Genomic DNA, 25,884 nt, shown 5'->3' with positions numbered 1-25,884 from the left:
GCTGTTGGCCTTCTTCCTCTTAGGCGGCTGCTCTCCAAGCGAATTCGCTAAGATCTTCTTGTCTGTCGAGGACTGTTCCATCTGGACTGCTGCAATGAAATGTATCTTCATCGTACATGGTTGTTATTGTAGTAGTTGAGATGTAGCTGGAACTAAATAATAAGATACTTCTATTCCCAACATCGGTCTTAAATATACTAGTTGTCTCTCGAGTCGTCTACGTTGTGACTCAAGTTGTTCGTTTCACTGTGCAATCTCTTCGTGTGAAAACAGTTGATCATATCCCAGATCAGTTTACGTGATGTTGTGATGTCCTCACATACCGTTGTGTTATATGAGATCATGACCATGGTGATTCATGACGTGAGTCGAAGTTATGTATCACGTGACTCGATTCGATAGTTTGACTCACATGACACAAGGGCTTCTGGGATATGATCAACAGTTTTCACACGAAAAGATTGCACAGTGAAACGAACAACTTGAGTCACAACGTCAGAATCTCCTAGTCCAGATGGAACAGTCCTCGACAGACAAGAAGACCTTAGCGAATTCGCTTGGAGAGCAGCAGCCTAAGAGGAGGAAGGCCAATAGCGACAAGGATAGAAGAATCTTCAGCATAGTTCAGAACTACCATTCGTACGAGGATGATGTTGTGCTATGTGAAATGTTTATGTTATTGTGATATTATTCTATTCGGGTTTGACAAAATTGATTGATTACATTGTGATTTATATTACCGTTAAGCGTTCTCTATAAGTATAACCCTGTGTATTTTGTTTGTAAAGTTACAAAGAATTCGAAATCAGTACCACTAAAATGATTGAATATAACTTTGATTGAATATAACCTATATAATTTATACAATTTGAAGTACGTTGTGTGATGTTTCCGGTTTTGTAGTATTACCAGTCGAGCATTTAGGACATGTGATCGTTTTACGAGTCTTCCGCCCAAATCATGGGATCGACCTCCGCCATCGCGACCTCCGCCCTCGTGTCCAACCTTTTAGGAAACTTCCGCCCTTGCGTCCTCCGCCCTCAAGTCTTCCGCCTACGCGACCTCCGCCCACGCGTCTTCCGCCCTTGTGTCCTATACCCGATAATTTGTCAGAATAACAATGATCTTACTTTCTTTTATAGTTCATTTATATAACAGATTTTAATAGGATTATCAGATTGAGATTCTTACTAGCAGTTATTGGATGTTTATTGTTTATTAACTTGATTATTTGGTTTTTAAGTATTTAGATTTGATGAATCCAGAACTAAATAATTTTATTAACTTGTTCTTATTACTCCTTAGTCCTTACTCAATAATGATCTTGATATAGACATTAAACTAAACTCGAATAATAATTTGAATTTTTAGGACCTGGTTGCCATCACTCATTATATGATCGTCACTGTAGCTAATACAATATGTATATACAATATGTATGTATAATAATTCATTCCGTGACAGGGATGCCAATCTAAACATGAAACTAACAATACCAAGTATTTAGTAATGACAGAGCCGGCAATATTACAGACTCTCCCAGATATTCTGGCTCCTGCTGAAACACTGGCTCCTTCAACTAAACTGGCTCCTTTAGAGAACTGCTTTACCTACGGTAGCTTCGTTCTTCTGGTGGACCGACTTTTGGAGGTAGCACGCAGCTTACTTAGATATTTTCTATTGCATTTTATGAATGCTTTTCTCATCGGTCGTTTTGAAGAAGTTCATTGAGTTTTTCCTAAATGAGATTACTATGGTGAGCCGTTGATTGATAATTTAAAATCGTTTCAGCATGTGGAAGAAACAAAGATGCAACGGGTAATTTGAGATTAAAAGCTGGATTTTTATACCCCTCATTGCCACAAGTCACAATATTCAAGCTTAATTTAGTTGTAGCGCGCAATAGACATATTATGTAAAAAGCGCGTTTTTCACATTCACCGTGACATGCGCGGCTTCAAATTTGTCCATGAGCTTAAATTATGATAGACTAACATTTGACTAAATTGGAACATCAACCTGGGGGGTTAGCTGGGATAGATCATAGAGTGAGTTCTGAACCACAGTTAAATTGATTGTTAATCTTTAAAGTGACTTAGAGTCTCAATAATTTTTCAGAATGTAAACGAGCATATTGCAAAGGACTTGGAGGATGCTCGAAATCAGCAGACTACAGATATCTTAAAAATTGTAAGAACCTGTTTACTGTTTAGTGATTGTTTGCAAAAAGCCCGTCCTTCTGTTGTATACCGAAAGGATCGTGGCCGCACCGCATCGGCCCGGCCCCCTCGTTTCTAGCTTGCTTATGCTAGGCTCGCCATGTTGTTGTTGTCCCTCGGACGTATAAAATTGGTCATTACCTCATTTTGCCCTCATCGCCTCTCTCCTATCCTTTTTTACTCACTTCTTCTCCTGCAACCCCTTACCATTTTTATCAAAAATCTGATAGTTAAAAATGATTTCAGGAATCATTAAGAACTGTAAAAGGAAGTGAAGATGTCCATGAAGTCCCAAATTACGAGGTTTTTCCTTTGAAATATAATAATTTCATTTTTACTCACTACATATTTCCTTTTACTCTAGATCTAGGTAAACTATAGGTAAAAATATAATATTAATCATAAGCTAAAATGTACTAATCTTTGTATTCTAAATGGGGAAAAAGAAGAAACATTGTCAGTCAGTCGAGCATTCGGGAATTGAATTCTGGCAGATTATAATCGACGTATTAACAAGGGCTATATAAACGAATTAATAACTTGACCACCGTCCGGCTTCAAACTCAATTTTTTCTGCATATAGACAAAACCATCTCGCAATGTACCTGACATGAACATGTAATTAGGTCCGTCGGACCTAATTACATGTTCATGACATAAAGCTATACCTCACAGGGAATATAAAATTTAGGCTTATTTATATGTACCTTTCATATAAAGTTAGTTTCATTCAAAAATATTGATATTTGACCAATTTATGGGCCAAAATCTATCAAATTTGGTACACATGCCCAAATATATGGGTTTTGGCTCATAACTCAGTCATTTTTAGTCTAATCTGGATGAAAATTCCTATACGAGTTCAGGAGACCACTAGCTACAAGTAGGTTTTTTTGTTATGACACGTTGGACCTATTAGGTCGGGCGGACATAATTGTGTTAAAAAATGTTCATGTCAGTACCCCTCAACGTCTCAAGTCCAAAACATGACAATAATTAGGGAGTTATTAGATAATTAGGGAATAAATATATTAATTTACTTACAATTAGATAGCAGCAGTGATGAACTCGAGAATAAAAAGCATATTTTATTTTTGTAACACTTAATAACCTTAGGAGTAGGATGTTTCTAACAGTAACATATTTGTACGACATTTGACGTTACAGTCCTTAGCAGAATCGTTTTATAGTTGGTCTAATTCTCTGAAGCTCTAGCAGGGATTCTACAGTGTGAAACCTTACAATGTATTTTACACAGTGTTCTGGTCAACTGCATGGAACGACCATATTATATATGCTTTGTAGGTTAATAACCTACCAAGACGCGCGCCGAGTTGAACTCGTCGACGTCAATATTTGGAACAAATATTTTACGAGTATCACCCGCCCTATACTTTGTGTCTGAGGCCTGCTTGCCGTCGGGATTTCTATACTTGATTATTGTTAATGTTACTCATGTTTATAATCATGTTTGTTTATAATCATTCCTCAACCCTCCCTCATACATGAACTATATATGCTATTGCTATAAACCTAAATGAGATTGGCACAGCTTAATGCAATTAAGATGCACTGAAGTAGTCTTATGAAGCGAAGTTCGCACAACCTTACGATTCGTGATAGGAGGTGATCGGTCATGCTATTGAGCCTCCTGTCTAGCTTTAATCTTTATGGTAGAAAATAAATCACTAATCGGTACGATATATTAGTATTATTAGGTACGGCCTATTCTTTATATGCTCACATAATCTCAAACTAGGCCGGAAGTATTAGATTATATGTAAGTTCACTCCCAATAAAAATTGGTTAAATAATATATTCATACGAGTTGAACTACTGAAAACGACGCAGTAGACGGATAATAGTATTAACTTATTTATTAACTTATTTAAATTCCTTATGCTTAGTCAACTTATTATATACTATATAGTGATTACTAAAATGGTCCCTATGGCTTTAATGGTCCCTATGGCTTTATACGTCCGTAGGCACTCCGTTGTTCAACGTTAAAAATAATTAAGTAAGAACTGGGATTAAGCTAAGTCATGAGCAAAGTAATAAATTAGCGATTAAGGGGTCGTTCACATATTACGTAATCACTTTTGGGACTTTTTTAGTTTTACGGGCACGGCCCCCCCCCCCTCCATTCCGTTATCAGTTTTACACATAGTTAACCAATAACTATTCCTCAACCCTCTCTCATACATGAACTTGTATGCTATATACTTATATAAACTAAGTTGGCAGTGGCACAGTTTAATGCAATTAAGATGTACTGAAGTGTACTGAAGTGGTCTGATAGTCTGAGTGCTGTTTTTAATAACTCTTGCTCTGCACTATTGGTGTCGAGTCCCCCTGGTCTTATACGTCCGTAGGCACTTTGCCTTCGCGGCCTCAGTGTTGTTCAACGTTCTCCTCGGTCTGTATGTACTTACTTACTTAATAACACTGAAAATAATTAAGGAAGAACTGGGTGTCAGCAAAGTAATACTGTAATAAATTGGCGATTAATGGCGCTAATACGTCATGTAGATGTGATAATCTTTAAGCCATTAATAAATTGTAATTTGATCTTTGCTGATCAAACGTTAGGTAGCTTAAAAGACCTTCTTAACTCTTTGTTTTATATTATAGTCGTTAGTTCTGGGTTCAGCTTTCGTTATTTATTATCATTCTCCCGGTTTCGGGAATAGGTTAACTTGACTTTTTTACATTTTTTATCGACATGACTACGATTGTAATGGTGTGAAATTGATAAGTACGATTTGTTAACTATTGTCCACTCCTGCACAGTGCACAGTAGGATCCTATATTGCATTTGCACCATGTTAAATTTCAATGACGGAGAAACTACGCCACCAGAGATCCTTTCCATCCTGCTCATCACCGTCAGTACCATCATCTCCATAACCCTCAACCCACTCGTCTACCGTTACAGCACCTCCCGACCCCCCTCTGTAGCCAGCTTCCTCTTCCGGATCCTCTCCGTTGTGGATCTAACAACATGTGTGCTCCTCCCTGTCCATATCTTCACCACATCACTCCACAGTGAGCCTCATCCTGAGCTTCTCCCAGACCAGTACAGGTGTGCTGGCCCAGATCCCTGGAACTGTATAAAGTTGCACGTGTCAGTGTATGAGAAGGTCAGGTCGGTAGTAGTACTGGCTCTTTTAATCTCCTCCCTACTGGTCACCAGTGTCATGGCGATCTGTAGGTGGGTTCAGATCGTGTATCCGTTCAAGAAACTCACTATCGGAAGAGTGGCAGTCTTTCTCGTTGTAGGTTTACTTGTGTCTGTGTTTCTGCAAGTCTACAGTTTATTTTTCTCTGGTCGTTCTGCGGTATGGGTTGTTCAGATCATGGCAGCTTGGACTGACAACGCGTTCAATATCTACCAGAACTTGCGGCATCACAGCAGGCTACTTCAAATCACTTTAGTGTTCATGGTTCCATTCTTGTTCCAGGTTTTCGGACTGGTTGCTTCTGTGCTGACTATAAGTGAGATTTCCAAACGGCAAGGTGTTCGTATAGGGGCGAAACCTGGACAAGCGACTAAAAGAGGCACGGTTAAAATCATTGCCACTAATTGTGGTAGCCTTCTATTTGTTATCTACCACACAACCTCATTCATTTTGCAGTTGAAGCCAACCAAAACCATACTGAACAATGGTGATATAGCTGTGAATAGCTTGTGTGAAGCATGGATGAACTTTTCCTTTGGCTACCTTCTCCCAACAGCGCTTTCAGCTCTCAACCCAGTTATCTTCCTCGCATTCACTCCTAAAGCTCTGAGATATTTCTCCTGGGCCAGAAAGCTCGGTTTAGTTGCAAGAAATGCTCCAGAGGAACTGTCGATGAAGCTCCGTATCAAGGTGACTCCGGTACAGAGGATTAAGAATGAGGCGAACATGACTGGGATGGGTAAAAGACGTGGTACTTTTATGGCAGTGAGCCCTCAAACAATTTACAGGGATTCTGCAATGCTAAGATCAAAATCAGCTACTGGTAAAATTGCATTCAATAGTAAGGAAACATTATAGGATTTCGTATTTTTCTGTTTTTAAAGTATAATAATACAACTCGCTGTGGGAAATTTTCGTGTTTAAATCGCTTAGCTATTATAAGGTTAGAACTATGAACCTGTCGTATCACTTATATGTTTCAAATGTCAAAACACCAAAAGTTCAAACTTGATCAAGCCTCTTAGCCTCTGGTTGAATTCGGTTGAAAAAATTCTTCAAAACGTTTAATGCAATGTAGTACGCAAAATACGGTAAACTTATTATGCTGGGTTAAATTTTACACTATTAGATAATTTAAAACTTTATAAGTACGAAATTAAACTAAAAATCCTCGTCTTTCAGGACCTAGAGAGGAAATACCACCAGTCTGTCTCAGAGCAGGAACAGACAAAGTTGAAATACGAGGTGCTCAAGGAGGAAAACAGGGTGATCCGTGGTGATCTGGTTAAATGTAATAAAGATAAGGTGTCGGCTCAGAGTAAGGCCTGTGAGATGGAGGCCAAGCTCTCAGTGCACTGCCAGGGCAAGGAGGCCTGTCTGGAGAAGATTGAAATTCTGCAGAATAAGTTTAATGGTGGGTTTTTGACTACTTTCTTGAATAATAGAATTTAGATTTTTGATTAATCACAGTTAAGATATTATAGAAATATGATTCCTAAGCTTGGAGAGCTATTTTAACCTATTAACAATTTCTCAGAGTTAAACAAGAGTTACTCCTCGTTGTCAAACAGCATTTTAGCTGTTGAGGGAAACTACAGCAACGTCCTGACCACCCAGAAGAAGTTAAAGTTCTTAAACTGTCACTCCAGCTGCATCATCAGCGATCTCCAAACCCAGATGAAAGAAAGGAACACAACTATAGTTAAACTTAAGGCGGCTCAGTTGAAGATTCCTGTGGTCAACCTCCCCGCAAAAGTGGAGGAGATCTCTCCGGAAGACAACAAGTTGGTATCATTATTGAGGGAGCAGTTGGACCAGAAGACATCAGAGATGGAACAAACGGTGAAGTTGTTGGAGACAGCTAAAATGTCAGCTAGAGAGCTGTCTGAGGTGTTTCTTGTGGAGAGAGCAGATTGTGCGGAGAAGATAGCACAGCTAGAGGAGAGGGTGTTCAGGTTGCAAGTTCAAGTAAAACTGGTTCAATCAGTAGTCAGTGAGAAGGAGAAGGAGAACAGCTCACTTGTGGAAAACTTGCAGACCTCCGAGGTTAAGGTACAGGATCTGGAGGAGGAGCTGGAGATACTCAAGAGCTTGATCTCTCAGGACACTGTTGATGCCCAAACAGAGACAGTAATCAGTGTTCAAGACGTGGCATGTCAAAATGATGTCCTGAGTCCAGTTCAAGCTCCCACTCCTGACTCAACAGTGAACAGTCCCACTGAGTTGGTAGATAGAAGTGTGAACTGCTGTGTGACATCAGAGGATAAAGAATGCCAGGCAGAGTTCTTATCTCCTGTAGTTAGATTACCTGTGGTTACCCCACCCAGTGTTGAAGACCAATCTCCACTGCTCTCTTCCTCAAAACGATCTCCAACTGCGTCACCTACACTGAATGTGCAGTCTAAACGATTCAAAAGAGACTGTTTGTCTGTAGAGCCTGACGTTTATGAAGTCTCGCCTAGTCCCCTTCCTCTTAGTAAACGACTCAAGATGCCTACTCCAATCCCAATCAAGCTTGAGGGAGGGGGCAAAATTGCAACGATTTTTGAAGAGGATACTGAACATTGTTCACCAGAGAGGACTCAATACAATTTCAGTATATCTTACTCCGAAACCCTTTCCTCTGTCCCAGAAGAAGATTGGCTGACTGTTGCTAACCCAGATATAAGCTACAATGATATAAGTTATAATGACGATGAAGTGGAACCTAAAACTCCCGAGCAACTGGTAAAAACTCAGGAAAAGAAGCTGGTTTTAATATCGAGCGGTTACAGGAACGATTCAGATTATTCGTCTGTAGAGAGTTCAGACCTATCCCCAGAGAAAGTGACTCCAGTAGAGGACCCCGAGGAAGTTGAGCCAGTAACTCTAATTAAAGAGTCTCCTCAACTAGACGCCATGGCCTCTCCAACTACTAATAGTAACCCCATCTCCCCGGACACTATGCAAGACGAGTCCGGCTTCCTGGAGATCACCCCCCAAATACCAGTTAAGATGAGAAGGGTAGTGACTGTTTGTGTGGACTCCATGTCCAGCTCCTCTTCCTCAGAAGAAGAGAAGCCCTCAAGTCAGGTGGAGAGTGAAGTGAAACAATCCGTCCAGAGGGTCATGAGGAAGGCTTTTAGACGTGTTGACAAGGACCGAACTGAGAAACTCAGCCTCTACAAAGCCTCTCTTTCAAAATCACCAAATTCTTCAAGAACTGCTTCTAGTACCAGGTTTGGATGTTTTTAGTTCTGTATTTTGTGGATGTAGTAGGCCCTTGATTTGTAGAAAATGAAAATTACCCGGTAAACTTTAAGGTAATTAGGTAATTAGGCAATTAGGTACGTCATACATTAGTCAACAAAGAACCGCTTATTTGCAGGGCCCGGTAAATCGAGGGTCTATTACAATAAGAAATAGGAGTTCGTTCTTTAAAAAGTCTTCTGAAAGATAGAATACAATTAATATGTAACATATTTACATCTCTGTTAAAAATAAGCAAATCTCACAACTTGTCATATGATACAAACTATCACACAAGATGTAAAATGTGCACAATTGACAACTTAACTTATAAGACCAAAATGTTTTGTTATCCTTACTTGAGTACGTCATAATGTATAAATGTTAGCGCTAATTTCATATCTAAATAAATTTCAATACTATCTCAGGTCGACAGTTGGTCCCATCAACTCTAACTGCATCAACGTTCCCAAACAATTAGTTAAACCGACTACAAATAACCGTGGAGGAGACGGCCAACAACCCTCCGATTTTGGGGACCAGCGGCTAGTTGAATCTAACTTTTCATCTACTCAAGTTGCCCGAATTGTTAGAAATGCAAAAACTATTGTTGGTAGCGAGGAGTGATTATTTATATTTGGTACTTTTGTTTTTTCCCGGAAAGCGTTTTCGTGTTGCAATTTTCATATAATTTTAGAATACCTAAGTTAGTAAGATGAGATTACATTTTTATAACAAAAAATTAAGTTTTCAGTTCATTCAAACGGAAATTTTACTGTAAATAGCAGCTATTGGTCTAACTTCATTCAATAGCTGGACACATTTTTAAGTTTAGTCGATAAATGCTTACCAAAAATATTATTTTCGTTCAGTTAAGTTAAATCATATATAGCTTTCATTAATCTTAAAAATTTCAGATCAAACTTAAACAATCCTGTTTTATAACTTGTATACGTTTTACGTTTAAATGTTTTTGGCGAATTATTTTTGTTAATATAATTTATTGTAAATTGTAAATTTATTACTCAGTTCCACAATTTCTACTTTTCTAATTACATAACCAAATAAACGTGTCCTTTCTTTGTTTGACTTGTTGTTACACAATATTAACAATGATAGCCGACTGACATGACAATTATTTGCCTACGTAATAAGAAAACAAGTCGCTACACTATATAGTCAAGGCTACGTGGATCTGAAAAGTGAAAAAGTCACTTGGTTTTTCAGAATTGTCACTCCTTTATACGATGTAGTAAAAGCTGGAGATGAGAGAAAGATATGGAGTGTCCAGGTTCCTACTTCCTGCACTATTCATTACAATAATTGAATTTTGAAATAAACATACATGACAGTTCTTGACGTATCAGTAGGCTTAAATATTCCAATTTTTGAGGTACTTATATTAGGCTCAAAACTCCAGTTATCGAGTTTTTGTAATAAAGTAATAAAGGTCACGATTTCTTAACAAAGTCCTTAAGACTGAAAACAGAGGTGAAGTTGGTGAACATAGAGCTCGCGTTGATGGCCACCTCCTCCATGATTCCAGACCAGTGCTTCCTGACAGCCACGCAGTTCACGTCCTCCTGACAACACCTCTTTATACACTCCGCATCGTGGTCCTGCAGGTAGTGGGAATTGGGATACAGGCCTATAAGTATACACGCAGTAGTTAACGGTCTTACTGTCATGAAGATGTAACTAGGTGAGACCGAGCTGATAGGTGAGACCGAGATTAGTCGTTGCCAGTTCCCGTCTCTACTTGTAGACTACAGGTAAGTATACCCCCCCGCGCACTGGTAACGACTAATAGATCGGTCTCACCTAGTTACATCTTCATGACAGTTAGTTTAAATAGTTATTGAGCTCAGCTCTTTGGAATCAGACTTTGGAATTGGATCGAGCGATTTTTGGATTCCGATTATGGAATCTTTATAACAAATATTATTAAATATTAACATAATTATGTCATAATTAAGGGCTGCGAAAATGTGGCGGTATGATTTAAACTTTTAAAGATACAAATTACGCGAGCTTAATAGTTAATATAATAGTTATAATAGTTAATAACCCAAGTCAGTATCGCATGACTTACTCTCATATTATGAACAGCAAGAGGAACTAACACCCCCACCACCACCACAACCCACAAGAACCTTCTTACTATCTGCTTAGCCCGGTGGTAGGCTGAGTTTCTCTCCCACAACTTCATGTTTAGTTCCGCTCCGTCCACCGCTGTCAGACTGTGTGTCCACAGGGACTTCCTGGACAGTATATAAAGTATTGACCCAAATAGAGTAAATTCAGAAATGAGGTTAGGGAGTAAACTGGCTACGTGGTTGAGGTGAGCACTGACGTCTTTTTCGTTTCGATCAACTCATGATTAAAATTTTTCAAATGCATTAAAATATTTAAAAGTTTAATAATATCATTTTATGCCACGATAGCAATTTTATTTTATTTTTTCCATGTGCAGCGTAAAATATATAAAATATATTGTTCCTGGATACATGGAGATGGCCCCAGGCCCCGCCAGACCTGAGGCCAGAAGGAGCTACAAATATCTGGTCCACAACAGCTTGTGGTACTTGAACTGAACCCCACCCCCCATTATGAAACAGCTGGCACCTCAGAGAGAGCATTGAGCAACCCAAAAGTAGCGGGGTTAGTTGCCAGTCAGCTCTTAGATAATGTTGTAGGTTTATAACCTACCAAAACGCTTGCCGAGTTGGATTCGTCGACGGTCTTGAAACAAATATTTTACGAGTATCACCGGCCGTTAAAGATAATGAGATAATAATGCACTAATGAACGCCGATTTGGTGTACGATCCCCGACGATTGGTAGGGAGAATTAACAAGAATAAAATTTCAAAGGCAGTGACTGCGGTAATATTCTGCAGAATATTGCCCATCTTGAATTAGAGCGCAGAATATTATGGGTATTATTTGTTTGAGTTTTACTTGTAGTCTTTACTAACAACTAAGCCTTAAGATTACAATCTGATAACTAAAGATCTATTAAACAGTAAAAGCACCTGCGATTAACAGTTTTTAAAGAATCATTATCTATCATAATCGATCCAAACATTTTCACTAAGCGATTATCAAAAATCGATTATGATTATATCGATTCTTTAAAACCGTTTTAAATCGTATTTGCCATAGTAAATAGTAACTACAGACGATAACATTGCGATAATGATCGTGGTAATTTTTTAGTTCAACGTATATCAAAATCAGCCTTCGACTTTAGCTTGTTTCGAACCTTATCCTAAATAGAACCTTGGTCGTTGCCATGGCCAGAGTAAAATATACTTAAGACAATAACATGTGTTATTATCATGGGAGTTCACTTTTGTCTGTTAATTGTTATGCATATTTCGAATTTCGTGAGATTCTAGTTAAAACGTTCAATTTCAAGATAATCATTCGAAAGTATAACTTTAACAAATTTAGTAGCACGTCCCCCAGTTTCCTACCTTTTATTCATAAAATCAACAGTGAAATCGTCCGATCTTTCCACCGCGCAAAAGCCTCCAACCCTTAGAGAGAATGGTTCACAATGGTAGGCCCGTTTTACTCTACACGCGTTATCAGCAACAAACAGTTTACAGTTTTTGTGGTACTCGATGTCTTGCTTGTACTTTTTTGTTATTTTGTCTATGAACTGAAAATGTTTAAGGCTTAAGTATAGTTTTGTGTGCAAAACATTGAAAATCGGTTAATTAAATACACGAGCTGTATTTTTTTATCATTTATCTTTTATTTCGTGTTCATTATTTTTTAATTTAATAATTCCAGCTAAAGTCCGTGTTTCGGCTCACTAATTACCACTAATTGCCACAGCTCACTAATTACCACTTACCTGTTTGACGAACATGTTGGCGTAGTGTGGTAGCACTACGTGACTGTATGCTAGACTCTCACCGTAACTATCCACCTGTGATTTTATTGTTTTATAAGTTTTACAATAAATATATAATTGAGTTGTTGAAGTAGTAAAAAATACTTGGAGACTTTGCCGCTTCGACGCGCCGCGCAAACTAGCATTCTTGCTTCGCATCGAAAAGACAAGATCGTTGCTCTGCGAAGCAGAGCAACGATCTGGAAGGGTTGACATCGTCTGTCCTAAAAGTATACAAGTTTGGAGTTAATTTGATGTATCAATATATATTATAATTAAGTTGTAGAAGTAATGAAAAATGTAGGCGGGGTAGAGAAACGAAATACCACAAGTCTGGATAACAGCTCAGAATGTTCAGAAAGCATACGACTCGAGTTGGGAGTTAGTGAATTACCATGATTAAATTATTGATTAAACATTCATTTAATCAACAAAAGCTCAGTTTTACAATCTAGGTGTCATGTGATCAGGTGTTTTATCAAAACTTACAATGTGATAATTGAGTTGTCGAAGTTAAGTAAAATCTCACAAATTTCGATTACAGGCTGGAAAATAAACTTGTTTCACATGCTGAGGAAAGTGTTTTAAATAATGAATTCGACCTTTGCAACTGGATTATAACGAATTATTCTAGGAAATTTCACATCTCGGCGGCACAAGGTGCAATATCAGCAAGCAATATCCTTTAAAAGCTGGTGGCTATGAGGAAAACTCAGTCTCAGAACATTCTATACTTTGCAAAAAAGTTAAAGGTATCCTTAGCGCTAAGACATGTTCAACTCTTTGCGTTTTGTAGTTTTTCTGAACTTTATAACGTACTCTCACTCTGCTATTTTCTACACCAATCCAACAAAGATGTGTCCTCAACAAGAGATGGCAGTTCATCTTCTCCTTTTGAAACAGTTTCTGACTGCGTAAAGGCTCTTAAAAACCCAGGAGACGAATTTCATATCGAGAGGACATCACTGTTTCAGGCCTTCGAGGGACCAAAGAAAATCCCATCGTCATTAGGGGAGTCCCTGGAGAAAGACCAACTTTTGACGGTACTGTCGACATCACTCCAGTTGGTGGCTCTTGGAAAGTAGACGGAGACATCTATTACGGAAAAATAACACAACAGATATGGCAACTCTTCTTTGATGATTTAATGATGACTAATGCAAGATGGCCGGATGCCAACTGGTCTGAAAAAAAAAACAGTCTTTGATGGAGAAAACCATTGGGAAAGGACTTCCATGACGTCAACAAGAGGAAAGAGAGTAAATGATGGGACAAGTTTGCAGGAGAGTGGAAAGGACATGACAGGAGCTATGGCTGTGTTAAACATTGGGTCCTGGAACACCTTTGTAGCTAAAGTGGACCACCAAGAAGCAGGGCAGAACTACTTCACATACGATGACACCTTCGGGAAGATTAAGTTTAACCTGAGACTGGGACGGTATTTTATCGAAGACAAGTTTGAGCTCCTGGATTCACCTGAAGAATGGTTTTTTGATAATTCAACCGCCATGCTCTACTTCATACCTCCAAAGGATGCTGATATTTCACCAACCACTCAGCTTCGAGATAAGGTTCAAACGTATGCTCTTACAATCAAAGACAGTCAACATGTTGTACTGAAAGACCTTGACTTTTTCTACAGGCGATCCCCTCTTTTGATGAAGGTACGTGTGTCAACGACATCAAACTTGATTATCTAAACTTCAACTATCCATGTGCATCTAAAAGGATGCTGCTAGACAACAAGGTTACACAATGTACCAATATTGATGGCAGAAAGTCTGGAGGAGGTCCAAAAACAAACTCTGGCAGTTTTACCTTCCTGAATAACGTGTTCCATGGAGCTGATGGTGTCCCACTTTCGTACACCGCTGCCCAAATCAGATTGGAGAATAACCTGTTCTCGTATAACGATTGCACCTCAGCCAACAGCTTGGTAGGGGACGGTGGACACGCCACAACCGAGGCTCTAAGCCGTAACGACACTGTCATCCGGAATAAGACCAGGATTCCAGCCAACTGTGAAGTTAAACCGGGTGATCGTGCAATGCTGGGTCCTACAGCAGAACGACGGCTCTGGGATACACCTCACAACAACCAGACAGCCCAACTCTCACATTAACCACAATTGGGTGCAAGACTATCCTAAATAAGGTAGAAGGTTTGATGGACAACCTCCTAGAGTTGGGCTACATGGAACTATCTCTAACAACGTCCTCTTCAGGCTTGTAGCGGGAGGTGTTCAAATGAAAGGATACCACCACACTGCACTCAACAACTTGGCATTTGATACCCAAGACGGCACACCCCGGCCTGTCAACGATTGCTCTCTGTGTGTTTGGAAGTATGTGAGAGCGAACCCAGGTGAAATTAACCGTTATTCCAGGGTAGTCGGTAACGTGGTGGATGTAGCTAATGGAGGGAAAGTGTTTAACTTTAACACAGGGGAGTTGGTGCACCCTGTTTCTGTTAGAGACCTGGCTGGATCGTATATTAGAGAGAATGTGATAGATCCGAACATCAAGACAAAGCTGCATGACGCAGATAATAACGATTTCCGACCACTGACCAGCGATATATCGGTAGGCCCATATCCTTACAACCCTACTGCCACCATCTACTGGATACCCGGCAGACAGCTGAGCACAGCCTCCTCCCCAGTGCCACCACACCAAGCAACCAAGGTGATAGCGGCACACCGGGACGCCCTCATGTGGCTCAATAGTTACGAGTGTGACACACACGATGTGTACATGGGGACCAAGAAGAGCGCGGTATCACGTGCAGGTAGGAGGGGCAAGACGTTCCTGGGGACGGTTACTGGGGGCAACGTGGTGTATTTGAAGAAGAAGGTGGAGGGTGGGAAGAATTACTACTGGAGAGTGGACAGGATGTGTCGTGGTGAGGAGTTTGTCAAAGGAGAAGTTTGGGAATTCGAAACTATTTAGTTATTGTTCGATATTTTAGATTTTGTTTGTCTTATCGAGTTTGTCTTATCCAAGAACGTAAAATCGAGATACAGTATGAAATTTAAAATATGGATATGAGTACTAAGTATACAAATAAAGGCTTGGAACCAAATGATTTTAACACTAACCACTACTTTGGCCCGTAGGGTGGACGTTTATTATCTTTGATAGCTTTACTTTCAATAGTCATAACAATTAACAAACCTTGTTATAAAGCGGTGACTGGACCATAATGTTGAACTGATAACAAACTGGAAATTTTATCGAGAAGATTCCATTCGGGTCCTTTACATTCTTAATTGTTCCTGCAGAAAAATCACTGAAACATCTCAACTCTCAATCTATCCAGATAAATTATCACCATATTGAGACCTTAATGTTAAAAGAAATTAAGATTTGACTTCTGTGACAAATAAAGCAAATTCTTATTAACAAACATCATCTCATACCACAAAAAAACAAATAACAATTAATTAACTGATGCTATAAATATCCCCACCTATCTGAACAAAGAGTTTGCCAGGTTTAGCATTAGTGGGAACAGGAAGTCTGGTGACTAGGTCACATGACACCCTGTGCTCTGAACCCAGACACCCACAGTTCACTATCAAGCCTATCGTGACGTCAGAGGATCCCACCAATGGTATCTCACTCCCACCCTGATCAGTTAACTGAACTTCTACTACCATCGCTGTGTTATTTCAGGGGGTTCAGAGGGGTTTTAGAGGGGTTCAGAGGGATTTTAAAATTGAGAGGGGTTTAGAGGGCAGCGTTTTGAGATTAATTTACTAATAAACTGTTTTCCAAAATGCTTTCCATTTACTTATGTTCTGATAGACTGATAGAGCTCAATAAAGGATTCAATGGAACGTATTTACAAAAATTAAAATACAATATAGATTTCAAATCAGACTGAATCGCAACTTCGCTATATTTTCTTGTTTTAAAAAAACCAAATCAATCCGGAAACTTGAATACTTTGAACTTCTCAGAAAAGTAAAGAATAGTGGGAATTACAACGCAAAACAACAAAATGAGAAACCCCCCTACGTAACACTGTTTTTTAAAACGATGTATCGCCAGCTGAGTTGTTGTTGCCTGCTGGAAAGTTATCAGTTATTTTTGTTTACTGCAAAACATTATTTTACCGGTATTTTTTGAATTCTTTCCCAATTCAGTCTCAGAGAGTAGAGACAATTTTCCAATGCAATTTGAGTTGGTTCGTCGTCAATATTTCAGTGTAATACGAGTTAAAGTTTGCAACAACAAAAAATGTATGTCAGTGGAATGTGGATTAACCTGAACATGGACAGTAGTGTCAGCAGTAGGTCTGAGATCCTTGCTCCAAATTATTAGACTGTTCTTTAAACCCTCTATTTTCACGTTCACATCCTTCCTTTCTCGGACCAGCAGGATGGATCGTACTGTACCCTGAGTTTGTTGTGATAACTATCTTATCAGTCAAACAACAACCACCGCTCTAGACCGGTAAAAATCAAGATTCGGCCTTTGAGTGACTTAGCGTAAATAAAAAGGTTTTGTCACTGATACGAACGGAATTTCTAACTGTGGTCTCCTGAACATATCTCACCATCCATCTCCCTGCGGGGTGGCTGCATTTTATTCTAATTATTTTAATTATTCTAATGAGTCAGTTTTGTGTTTCATCCTGTGTGAAATGAACGCGACGCATCATGTGTCAATGTCTCAATCTAGCGTGTATAAAGTCCGTTTACCCTGAACTCCGACTATTACACCTCATCACTCGCGTGTTTCACCATTTTCCTACGCACTTCTTACATCTATATTTAAATAATTTGATAATATGAATCTTGCTGTGCCCTGAGTTTGTTGTGATCGGTATCAGTCGAATGTACCAACTATTGCTCTAGAACCGGTTAGGAACCGCTCTATAAGAGTATATAAGGATGTATAACAGTCGAACCTCTATAAACAATGAGAGTTCTGAGAAGATTTTCACGAGAGCAGGGTGTCTGTCCCTTCCTACACCCTTGTCTGGGAGCCTGTCCCCCCCCCCCCGCTTCCTACACCCCTGTCTGGGAGCCTGTTGTTGTTGAAGTTTTCAAATTCAATAGTTGTGGCTATAACACGAGTCTGCCAGGATTGTCTGCCAGGTTTGTCTGCCAGGTTTGTCTGCCAGGTTTGTAGAGCTGCGCATTTACAAACAATGCCTCAGTTCAACTTGTGTAAGAGGAGGCTTGAGAGATTAATTATATGGAACTCTACAGAAAACGTGACCTGTAGACTTGGAGTATGTTTTTACTACAGCTTATAATAACTGAGAGCTCCCTTGATCATCGATAATAGCGAAATTGATTATACATTTGACCTACCTTACTATAGATCCTATCGAACTCAGGTAGCTGTCCAAATAGAGTCCAGGTAGCGAACTCTAGTTCAACAGAGTCGAACTTTAGTGTTTGTCGAACTACAGAACGTTTCGAACCAGAGTTCGTGTACCGGTTTGGTCGGTCACTTGAAATATGATAATAGCGACGAAAATGGTGGCAGTTCTATGTGGTGCCCTTTGTAGAGTTTAGACTGTTTGCCAACATTACGTCTAATACTGTAAGTGTAACACTATTTTGATAGACAAGATTCTCAGTGTAGACAAGGACTAATCTACAATATTATGCTGTTATTAGTATTTGTATTTTGTGTTGTATGCGGCTTTAATAGCGAGTGCGTGAAATATGATATGAATGAAGCGACCATTTTATATTTTTCTAACTCATTGAAACCGAAAGCCTCGATTTAAATAAACATTTCATAAGAAAATAAACATTAGTTTCAGCACATACTAATTGTAACGTTACCGTCTTCAGCTTTGGGTCAAACAGTGATTTGATCGAAACTCTTCTTATTGCAATTTCCCTAGCCGAAATGCCCCGAACCTTGATAAGTATTGTATATATTGAAGCCACACGTGAAGATTATAGGCCACTCTCTTTAATCACATGATCCTTCATGAGACAATGGCTGACACAATACTAAATTAATCAATCAGCTTTCTGATATTTGGCTTGCTTCACAAAGACAAAAGAAAGTAATTCACATCCATTAGACATCTGAGACAATTGTTTTACTGACACTCTTAACACTGCCCGTTTAGAACCAAGCTATATATATAAAGGCTCCACAAAGGTGCAACACACCCCACCCATACACTCCACTAGTTAGAAGAGACGGTGATCTAGAGGTAATCGGAAATATGGAAATCTTGATTGGCTTTCTTTTGAATAACATGAATCAAGAACTTTTAAAGATTCAAATCAGTTGGGAGAATTTGCTATTGATATTCACCGACACCATGTAACCTCTAGCCATGATAGTGAATATTAATAGCATTGTAGTCCTACTCCTATGATATGATCCTCTATCAATGAATATGTATTTAAACTAAATGTTGCTCAGCAGCCCAACAAGTAGGATGGTATCGCACCTGTCCATTTTCCTTATTGATATGATGGTACTGTTACTGTGGCGTCGTTCCTGCCTGCTGCCTGCTCCTCGTAGCTTCTTTTAGCTAGTATTGTATACCTTATCGGTCATAATTATCAATATCATGGACAACTTTTCACGGACCGAATTTTTAACGGACATAATTATTCACGCTCATGGCCGCCAAAAAATTTCCAAAAAACTGTAAACATTTTTGGTGATTTTTTAATAACTGTTTTACTCTTTTTCTGAACTCTAGAATGTGACTGAGGAGTGATTATATTTGTCCTAGTATATTAATAAGCTAATTTAGTAATCAGCTACACTCATATCTACGCATCTGTATGGACACGCACACTAAAATTAATGGAAATATTTACCGGACTTTATTATTCACGGACCTTGATGCCACAGACATTATCATCACGGACATAATTATTCACGCTAAGATCAGACGTCTTCAGCGTGAACGTAATGTCCGTGATAATTATGGCCGATAAGGTAGATCCATTGCAGCACATCTTATGATTGAGTGGCAAAAAAGGAGGATCTTAGGTTATAGGTATCATAGATGATAGATGTTCTGATTATATCATAAGGTCAAATTTTCTCAGATCCTCGCGATTATTCCAGTTCTCTGAGGATCAAATTTGCGCATTATCCTTTAAATCCGAGGGCCAAATATCACGTTCTTTATAATTATATGGAACTAATCACATCCACAGCCTTCCGAATGTAGGTACGGACCGAAAAAGTATTTTTCGGTATGATCAGGGTAGCATGAAACATGAACAAAAGTAGTTTCCAAAAAAACTTTGAAAATAATTTCTATTTAGAAAATTTTCGGTCCGATTCATTCTCGATAGGTACAATTAGGAAAGTGCCTCAATATGTAAGTTACTCTCCTTGTTTCTATATAAACATAACTTTTATAATAATTCTTACGTAATAATTATAATAATTTTCTATTATCACTAGAAGCCGCATTGCTATAATCCTACGAACCAGTGTATCCCTAAATTCATAATTCGTGTAACGATTAAAAAACTTAGGCTCTTGGGCTTCGTCAGTGTTTTGTGGGCACTATACCGAAAAAACCAGCCACGTACCTCTTACCGTTTTCTAACTTGATAATATTTCAACCGTAACTTAGCTCTGCAAATACATTATCTTTCGCCGCAAATTCACCGCGATTTTGCCTAGTTTGACTTGTCGCGGCGCCGCGATTTTTGGGCTAAATAATCGCGATCTTCTTTTGTCCTTGTTATATCATGGTCGCGCCATTATTCATTAGTTCCTGAGTATAAGTTAATTATAGTAATACGCCCTTAAAAGCCAATTATGAGTTATTTATATGCGATTATACTATTATGTCAGAGTGTTTAGTTAGTAGTAGTTATATTGACTACTGTCTACTGATAAGAGTGTTTATCAGTTGAACAGGCTTATGTTGAATTGGGAGTTGCCTCAGGTGGACGTATAGGCTGACGAGGACAATACATCTATTGTACCCATTGTGGGTGCCCTCACTGATAAGTAGATAAATAGGTAGAGGGAGCCGGTAGAGGATATTGGTCAACTACAAATAACTACAAATATTAACAAATATCACATACTATAGAAGAGTCCAGGTCTATTATAGGTACCATGTCTGTATACGTAGCTACTGATAAGCATCACTGTTACTTTGTTAAGTTTACACACTGTTAAAGATGTTTAATTAAAAAGGGATGTCGAAGGTTTAGTGATCAGTTATCAGTTGGAAAAGTGTTATAGTAGTTGGTGTTTTGGTTCATGTAAAACCATTTTGTTCGGCTGCAAACCGTAAAAACCGAAGTCACGTGATAATTTGTTGGCATGCGAAATGATATGAGCCGTTTTTCAGTTGTTAAGCACCACGTAAAAGAAACTGCTGTCGTGCATAGACTAAGAATACTTGTCACTTTTATATTGTGATCGGCTGTTTTTGCGCCTACTATAATAATTATAGTACTATAGCGCCTATGTAAACTCTAATACCATAATGGGCGTATTTCGATTGATATGATTCTAAGCTAAGCTGTTTTTAATCTCCAGCTTTAAAGAAACCCGTTTTTACATCGTGAGGAAATTGCTATTACATATGTCTAGGCTTAATGTCATTATATTTATAGCAGAGCCGCGAAACGCTGGCTTTTAGCGTAATAATGTTGTAATTTCTAGCAATTTACGGTGAGTCTCGTGCCGAAGTGTCACACAATTAATAACATTAATTTTAATCGCAGGCACTGTTTAAGACTTAAGTTCAGCTAAGTTGATAAGCGGCTTTCATACTAATCGTATGTCTGATACTGACCTTGAATTGAGTAAAGTCCTGACTTGATTCCTCCAATCTGCTTCGTTGCTGGTTCGTTAGAACAAGGTGAAGTCTTCTCTGGTACTTTATCTTACCGTAACTCCTTTCCAGCTCATTTACTAACTGAATGATGTATCTGTTTTTAGTTATTGAGATGGATACTCAATGAGTATTACTCATAAGCACTACGTCATGAGATTACAATTGGTTAGATAGCTTAATTTCTTGGCCACTACTATGTACTAAAAATATTAATTTCAATTTTCAAACCTTGGGAAATTAAAAATCCATAACTTTGATCACAACAACTTTCGTTTATGCACGTGTTGTTTAAAGCCATATTCCACAACTAAGTTTATAGCTCACCCAGTCCATGAAATGTTTTGCAACTTGGGGTAGGTCCACGTCAACAAAACACGTGGCTCTTTGTTTGGAACTTTTCTTTACTGGACTTTTCACTGTAACCCTAAACTCTCTGGAGATAATATTTAGTCAGCCTGACTAGTATAGTAAGACAATTGGGTCAGAGGCAATATTATGTAGGTGCGGTAATATTGTGTAAATAGTGCGATTCCGCACCTTTTCTGTGCTGAAAATTACAAATATTTGCAGGATATATTATTCAAACATAACTAGAGTGACTCAATCTCAATCTGTTGAGGGATTGTGATACAGCTTGAGGATTTATTATTTTGCCAAATGTCACCCTCTTTTGTTTTTTTAAATATCGATAACATTGAAAGTCACTGCAAAATTTGTCTTGATTTTGAACAATAATTCTTCTTTCCAATGTTTTTAATGTTACGTCATGAAGAACAGAGAACTGTCAATGGTGCAAAAAGTGCGGTATTAGATTAATAGTGTGATTCCGCATCCACCGCAGATAAATGTAGCTCTGAAGCGGGTGAGGGCGGTATAATGGCCTGAATGTGCCCTTGAATGGCGTCGAAGGCAGTTAATGTTAAGTTGATAACATACAGAGTAAAAACATAGAAACATACCTGAAGCTTTTGTGAGGAACAATAGGTTTGTTGCTGGGATTAAAATGTTCATCTCGGACTAAAAACCGACCATATTGTATAAGCCACCGGTTAGGAGCCACGGGACAGTCTATCGGCAACCTACGGATTTTGTTATCGTTGATGTTTTGTGTTCAGCTTTTTGGTCGAATTGGACATTTAATTATATTATTCATACGGAGAGGGTCTTACCTTGACTGTATCTCACACGTGCTCTCGTGGTACTCTCCTTCACAGCTGCATTCCACACTCAAAAACAGGTCCAGTCCAATAAGATTCATGGGAGACATGGGCGGGCAATTACCAATTAGCAAACTAATGTGTCATATCGTTATTCAGGATAAATACAATGCAGTTATTATAACAGTTAGAATAACAGTGCAGCACTGGTTACTTGCTGCATGTAGACACAGCAGACATGTGGAGACTTTTATTTTATGTTACACTTACTATATTATACTACTTCACAGAAACTTGGTTTGATGTGAATTTAATTAATTAGGATGATCGACTGTTTCGTCAATAAAAGGCCGTTTATCATTTTGAGGCTGGTTTGAATAAAAGTTCTAAAAACAATCTATCAAGTATAAGACCAACTTTTAGAACAATTATAAATGATCAAGGGAGCTCTCGTGTGTTATCAACTCACAAATATGCTTAGAATGTTCTCCACGTTAACAATAACTAATAGTAAATAGAGTTCTGTAGAACCAGTCTGCTAAATCACCCCTTGTTCAGGTTGGCCGATAAACAATGAATTGGCAACTTCATGAAATCTCGGCAGTTGCCAACTTTAAGAACAATGGACTCTTGAAGACCGATTAAAATTTAAAAATTCATAAATTCACTGTAAATGGAAATTGTACGTTGTCCGATGGTTAGGCATCGCGACTTTGAACTTGCTGACATCTTTTAGAAAGTTATGTGATTACCGTTTGTTATGTTTTTCTTAAGTTTTACGTTGATTTATTATTTTTGAAATATTTGTCCAAAAAAATGTATATTAATGAACTTCAATTCATATGGTTTTTATCTTTGATAGGACAAATGGGGAAAGCTGAGTTCGAGATAAAAGAGGATTCATGTATCCAAGGAGTTTTTCCAAACATATGCACATTTCGAATCGTCAATGTCCGTTATTTATATAACCCAAATGACTATTCAGTATTGAACTCCAAGCCTTACACATTCTTTAAGCCGTAGTTCATATATATTAGTTATTACATCGCGATGAAAACTGCGATGAAATGCCGCGCCTATATAAAGGTACGCCTGTATAAATGCGCGGCATTTCATTGCTGATCGCAATGTAGGTTTCATCGCAATGTAATATGTAATATGTATGTACTATACGGCTTTACCCTATTTTTCAATATAATCTAACAATTCTGTATTATTTTCTATTATAGTTTAAGATTTCCAGAGGTCATTTCTGTTGTTGAAGCGAGCACACTAAAAATGAAACGGTTACATTCAGATAAATTACATCAGTTAATAATAATATTATATAACCACAATTTTGTTACAGGGTGGTGTTTTGGTAGCCATCAGTTTCTGTGGTATTTTACTGAACATGATCGTTATGTTCGTTATACTCAAAGGAAAAGTCCATCTCAGCAACCAGGTGACACTGAAACTTTTCAAGCAAAATCTTTAATGTAAGGTAAAATTATTGAAAGCAGTGACCATGACGTGTAAGATGAGGATTTGATAATAGTCGCCTTGTCTAATCAGTTCGAAACTAATATCGAGCAGGAAAACTAAAATTATAAAAGACGATATTCAATAAGGGTCGTAACCAGCTAGAAAATAGTCGGTTCTAATTATTAAATGCACGAATAAGTGAATGATGTTTAATAGAAATATTATATATGAACCTTATATCGTCATATTTCAGAAATTTTTCATATTCAACTTGGCTATCAGCGATTGGCTCATTGCAATGGTTGGTTTTTTTCGAGGCCTGGGGATAATAGATCCGATTTTTATCGGGTTCGTTAATGGAACAGAGAATGGATGGTGTTCAGCTTATCTCCTTATCATGATGCTCGTAAGGTAAGCTGGCCTTTCCTACTTTTCTAGTTGGAGTTATTTATTGATTATAATTAATTATATTGATTTAAGTCCACAATTGTTCGACAACTCATCACAGACTAATTCTAACTTTTAAAATTTCCAGTTATTCGAACTGTCCTTGCATGGTAGCTCTGACAATTGACCGTGTGGTGGCCATCTCACGACCCTTCATGCACAGAACTTTTTTCACAAAGTGGGTTTGTATAGGAATCTGTGTAGCCGTGTGGTTGCCTCAAATGGTCTTTTACTGCTGGTTTGCAGGCTCCATGGTTACTGACAGCGAAAGTTACTCGGTAAGAAGTAACGTATTATTCTTTTATGCTTTCAATAGTTGAATATACTGATTTGTTATTTGTGTGTTTCATTATTATATTGGCTTCTTAAATTCTAATAAACCTGATATATTTCAGATGGAGTACTACCCCAACTATCATCGTTGCCAGAACTCCTACAAAAATCCATGGCTTCGAACAGCTAGATTTGCAAGTTTGGTCTGGGCCCCATTCGCAGCCATAATCCTGATGTATGCTGTGATCATCTACAAGTAAGTTCTTGAAAAGTTAGTCGTTCAAATTTAGACTTAGCTGAGTAGAAACATGGTATTGGCATCGCTAAAGACAATTAAGTGGCCTAAAATTACTATTTACTTTACTTCGGCATTTCTAACCGTGCAGGCTGACAAGTTGACAACAAACAACATTTAGCCAAAGGATATTATATAGTTCGATGCTTAGACGTCATTATAGAATACAAAGTTGTAATCTTTAAACATATGCATATTGTATATTGTACGATGCGATAAGTTACACATTTATATATTATACAACATAGAACATTGGAAACAAGAAATGGGCCACTGATGTGTGGACACTAGACTAGCTACCAAACCATGTATACGTAAAATGATCACATCATCTCGATCGGTAACCCTTGTAATGCCACAAAAATATATAAGACATAAAACGGAAAACATCGTCATAGTTTTAATGGGTTAACAGTAATAATCGATAAAAAACAAATGGCTAATGAGATAATCAATGATTAATATTTGATGAGGCAGAAGTATGTATATTGTATAATCGAATAAGTAGAATATAACCACACCCCAGCTTTGAATCATCGGTTGAAAGCTGACCAATTAGCTTTCAAACCGGACTGGCACCATATCCCAATATCGAGTAGGAGCAGGAGCAGGAGCAGGAGCAGGAGCAGGAGCAGGAGCAGGAGCAGGAGCAGGAGCAGGAGCAGGAGCAGGAGCAGGAGCAGGAGCAGGAGCAGGAGCAGGAGCAGGAGCAGGAGCAGGAGCAGGAGCAGGAGCAGGAGCAGGAGCAGGAGCAGGAGCAGGAGCAGGAGCAGGAGCAGGAGCAGGAGCAGGAGCAGGAGCAGGAGCAGGAGCAGGAGCAGGAGCAGGAGCAGGAGCAGGAGCAGGAGCAGGAGCAGGAGCAGGAGCAGGAGCAGGAGCAGGAGCAGGAGCAGGAGCAGGAGCAGGAG

General features: G+C 38.6%; 2 protein-coding genes across 4 annotated transcripts; one reads left to right on the top strand and one right to left on the bottom strand.

Annotated features, from left to right (window-relative positions):
- Positions 1 to 1,504: 1,504 nt before the first annotated feature.
- Positions 1,505 to 9,692, top strand: LOC134822672 (uncharacterized). The gene is made up of 7 exons (XM_063833864.1): positions 1,505 to 1,650; positions 1,792 to 1,818; positions 2,119 to 2,190; positions 2,466 to 2,522; positions 6,584 to 6,815; positions 6,939 to 8,619; positions 9,058 to 9,692. The coding sequence occupies exons 1-7, from the start codon at positions 1,510 to 1,512 to the stop codon at positions 9,254 to 9,256; spliced, it is 2,409 nt and encodes an 802-aa protein (XP_063689934.1). The 5' UTR covers positions 1,505 to 1,509; the 3' UTR covers positions 9,257 to 9,692.
- Positions 9,693 to 16,437: 6,745 nt separating this feature from the next.
- Positions 16,438 to 24,907, bottom strand: LOC134823408 (uncharacterized). 3 transcript variants are annotated; one of them, XM_063834864.1, is made up of 6 exons: positions 24,790 to 24,907; positions 22,300 to 22,419; positions 21,665 to 21,773; positions 21,299 to 21,421; positions 16,801 to 16,932; positions 16,438 to 16,602 (listed from the first exon to the last, which is right to left on the bottom strand). In XM_063834864.1, the coding sequence occupies exons 1-6, from the start codon at positions 24,825 to 24,827 to the stop codon at positions 16,459 to 16,461; spliced, it is 666 nt and encodes a 221-aa protein (XP_063690934.1). In that variant the 5' UTR covers positions 24,828 to 24,907; the 3' UTR covers positions 16,438 to 16,458. The 3 variants fall into 3 exon arrangements, with proteins under 3 accessions (XP_063690934.1, XP_063690932.1, XP_063690933.1); XM_063834862.1 differs by lacking the exon at positions 24,790 to 24,907 and adding an exon at positions 22,510 to 22,628; XM_063834863.1 differs by lacking the exon at positions 24,790 to 24,907 and adding an exon at positions 22,510 to 22,628 and having other exon boundaries at positions 16,438 to 16,599.
- Between the last annotated feature and the right edge of the window lie 977 nt (positions 24,908 to 25,884).

Source organism: Bolinopsis microptera, chromosome 11, assembly GCF_026151205.1.
Source record: "Bolinopsis microptera isolate Bmic1 chromosome 11, MBARI_Bmic_1.0, whole genome shotgun sequence".
Classification (NCBI taxonomy): Eukaryota; Metazoa; Ctenophora; class Tentaculata; order Lobata; family Bolinopsidae; genus Bolinopsis; species Bolinopsis microptera.
Note: the sequence above shows the minus strand (reverse complement) of the source record. Positions and strands in the feature narration are given on the sequence as shown.

Coding starts and splice junctions, on each gene's coding strand:
- LOC134822672 (XM_063833864.1), top strand. CDS start 1,510: ATGACAGAGCCGGCAATATTACAGACTCTCCCAGATATTCTGGCTCCT. Junction 2,191..2,465: donor CTACAGATATCTTAAAAATT/GTAAGAACCTGT, acceptor AAATGATTTCAG/GAATCATTAAGAACTGTAAA. Junction 8,620..9,057: donor AGAACTGCTTCTAGTACCAG/GTTTGGATGTTT, acceptor ATACTATCTCAG/GTCGACAGTTGGTCCCATCA.
- LOC134823408 (XM_063834862.1), bottom strand. CDS start 22,607: ATGTCTCCCATGAATCTTATTGGACTGGACCTGTTTTTGAGTGTGGAA. Junction 22,420..22,509: donor ACGTGTGAGATACAGTCAAG/GTAAGACCCTCT, acceptor CAAAATCCGTAG/GTTGCCGATAGACTGTCCCG. Junction 16,933..21,298: donor AGGACTTTACTCAATTCAAG/GTCAGTATCAGA, acceptor CAACAAACTCAG/GGTACAGTACGATCCATCCT.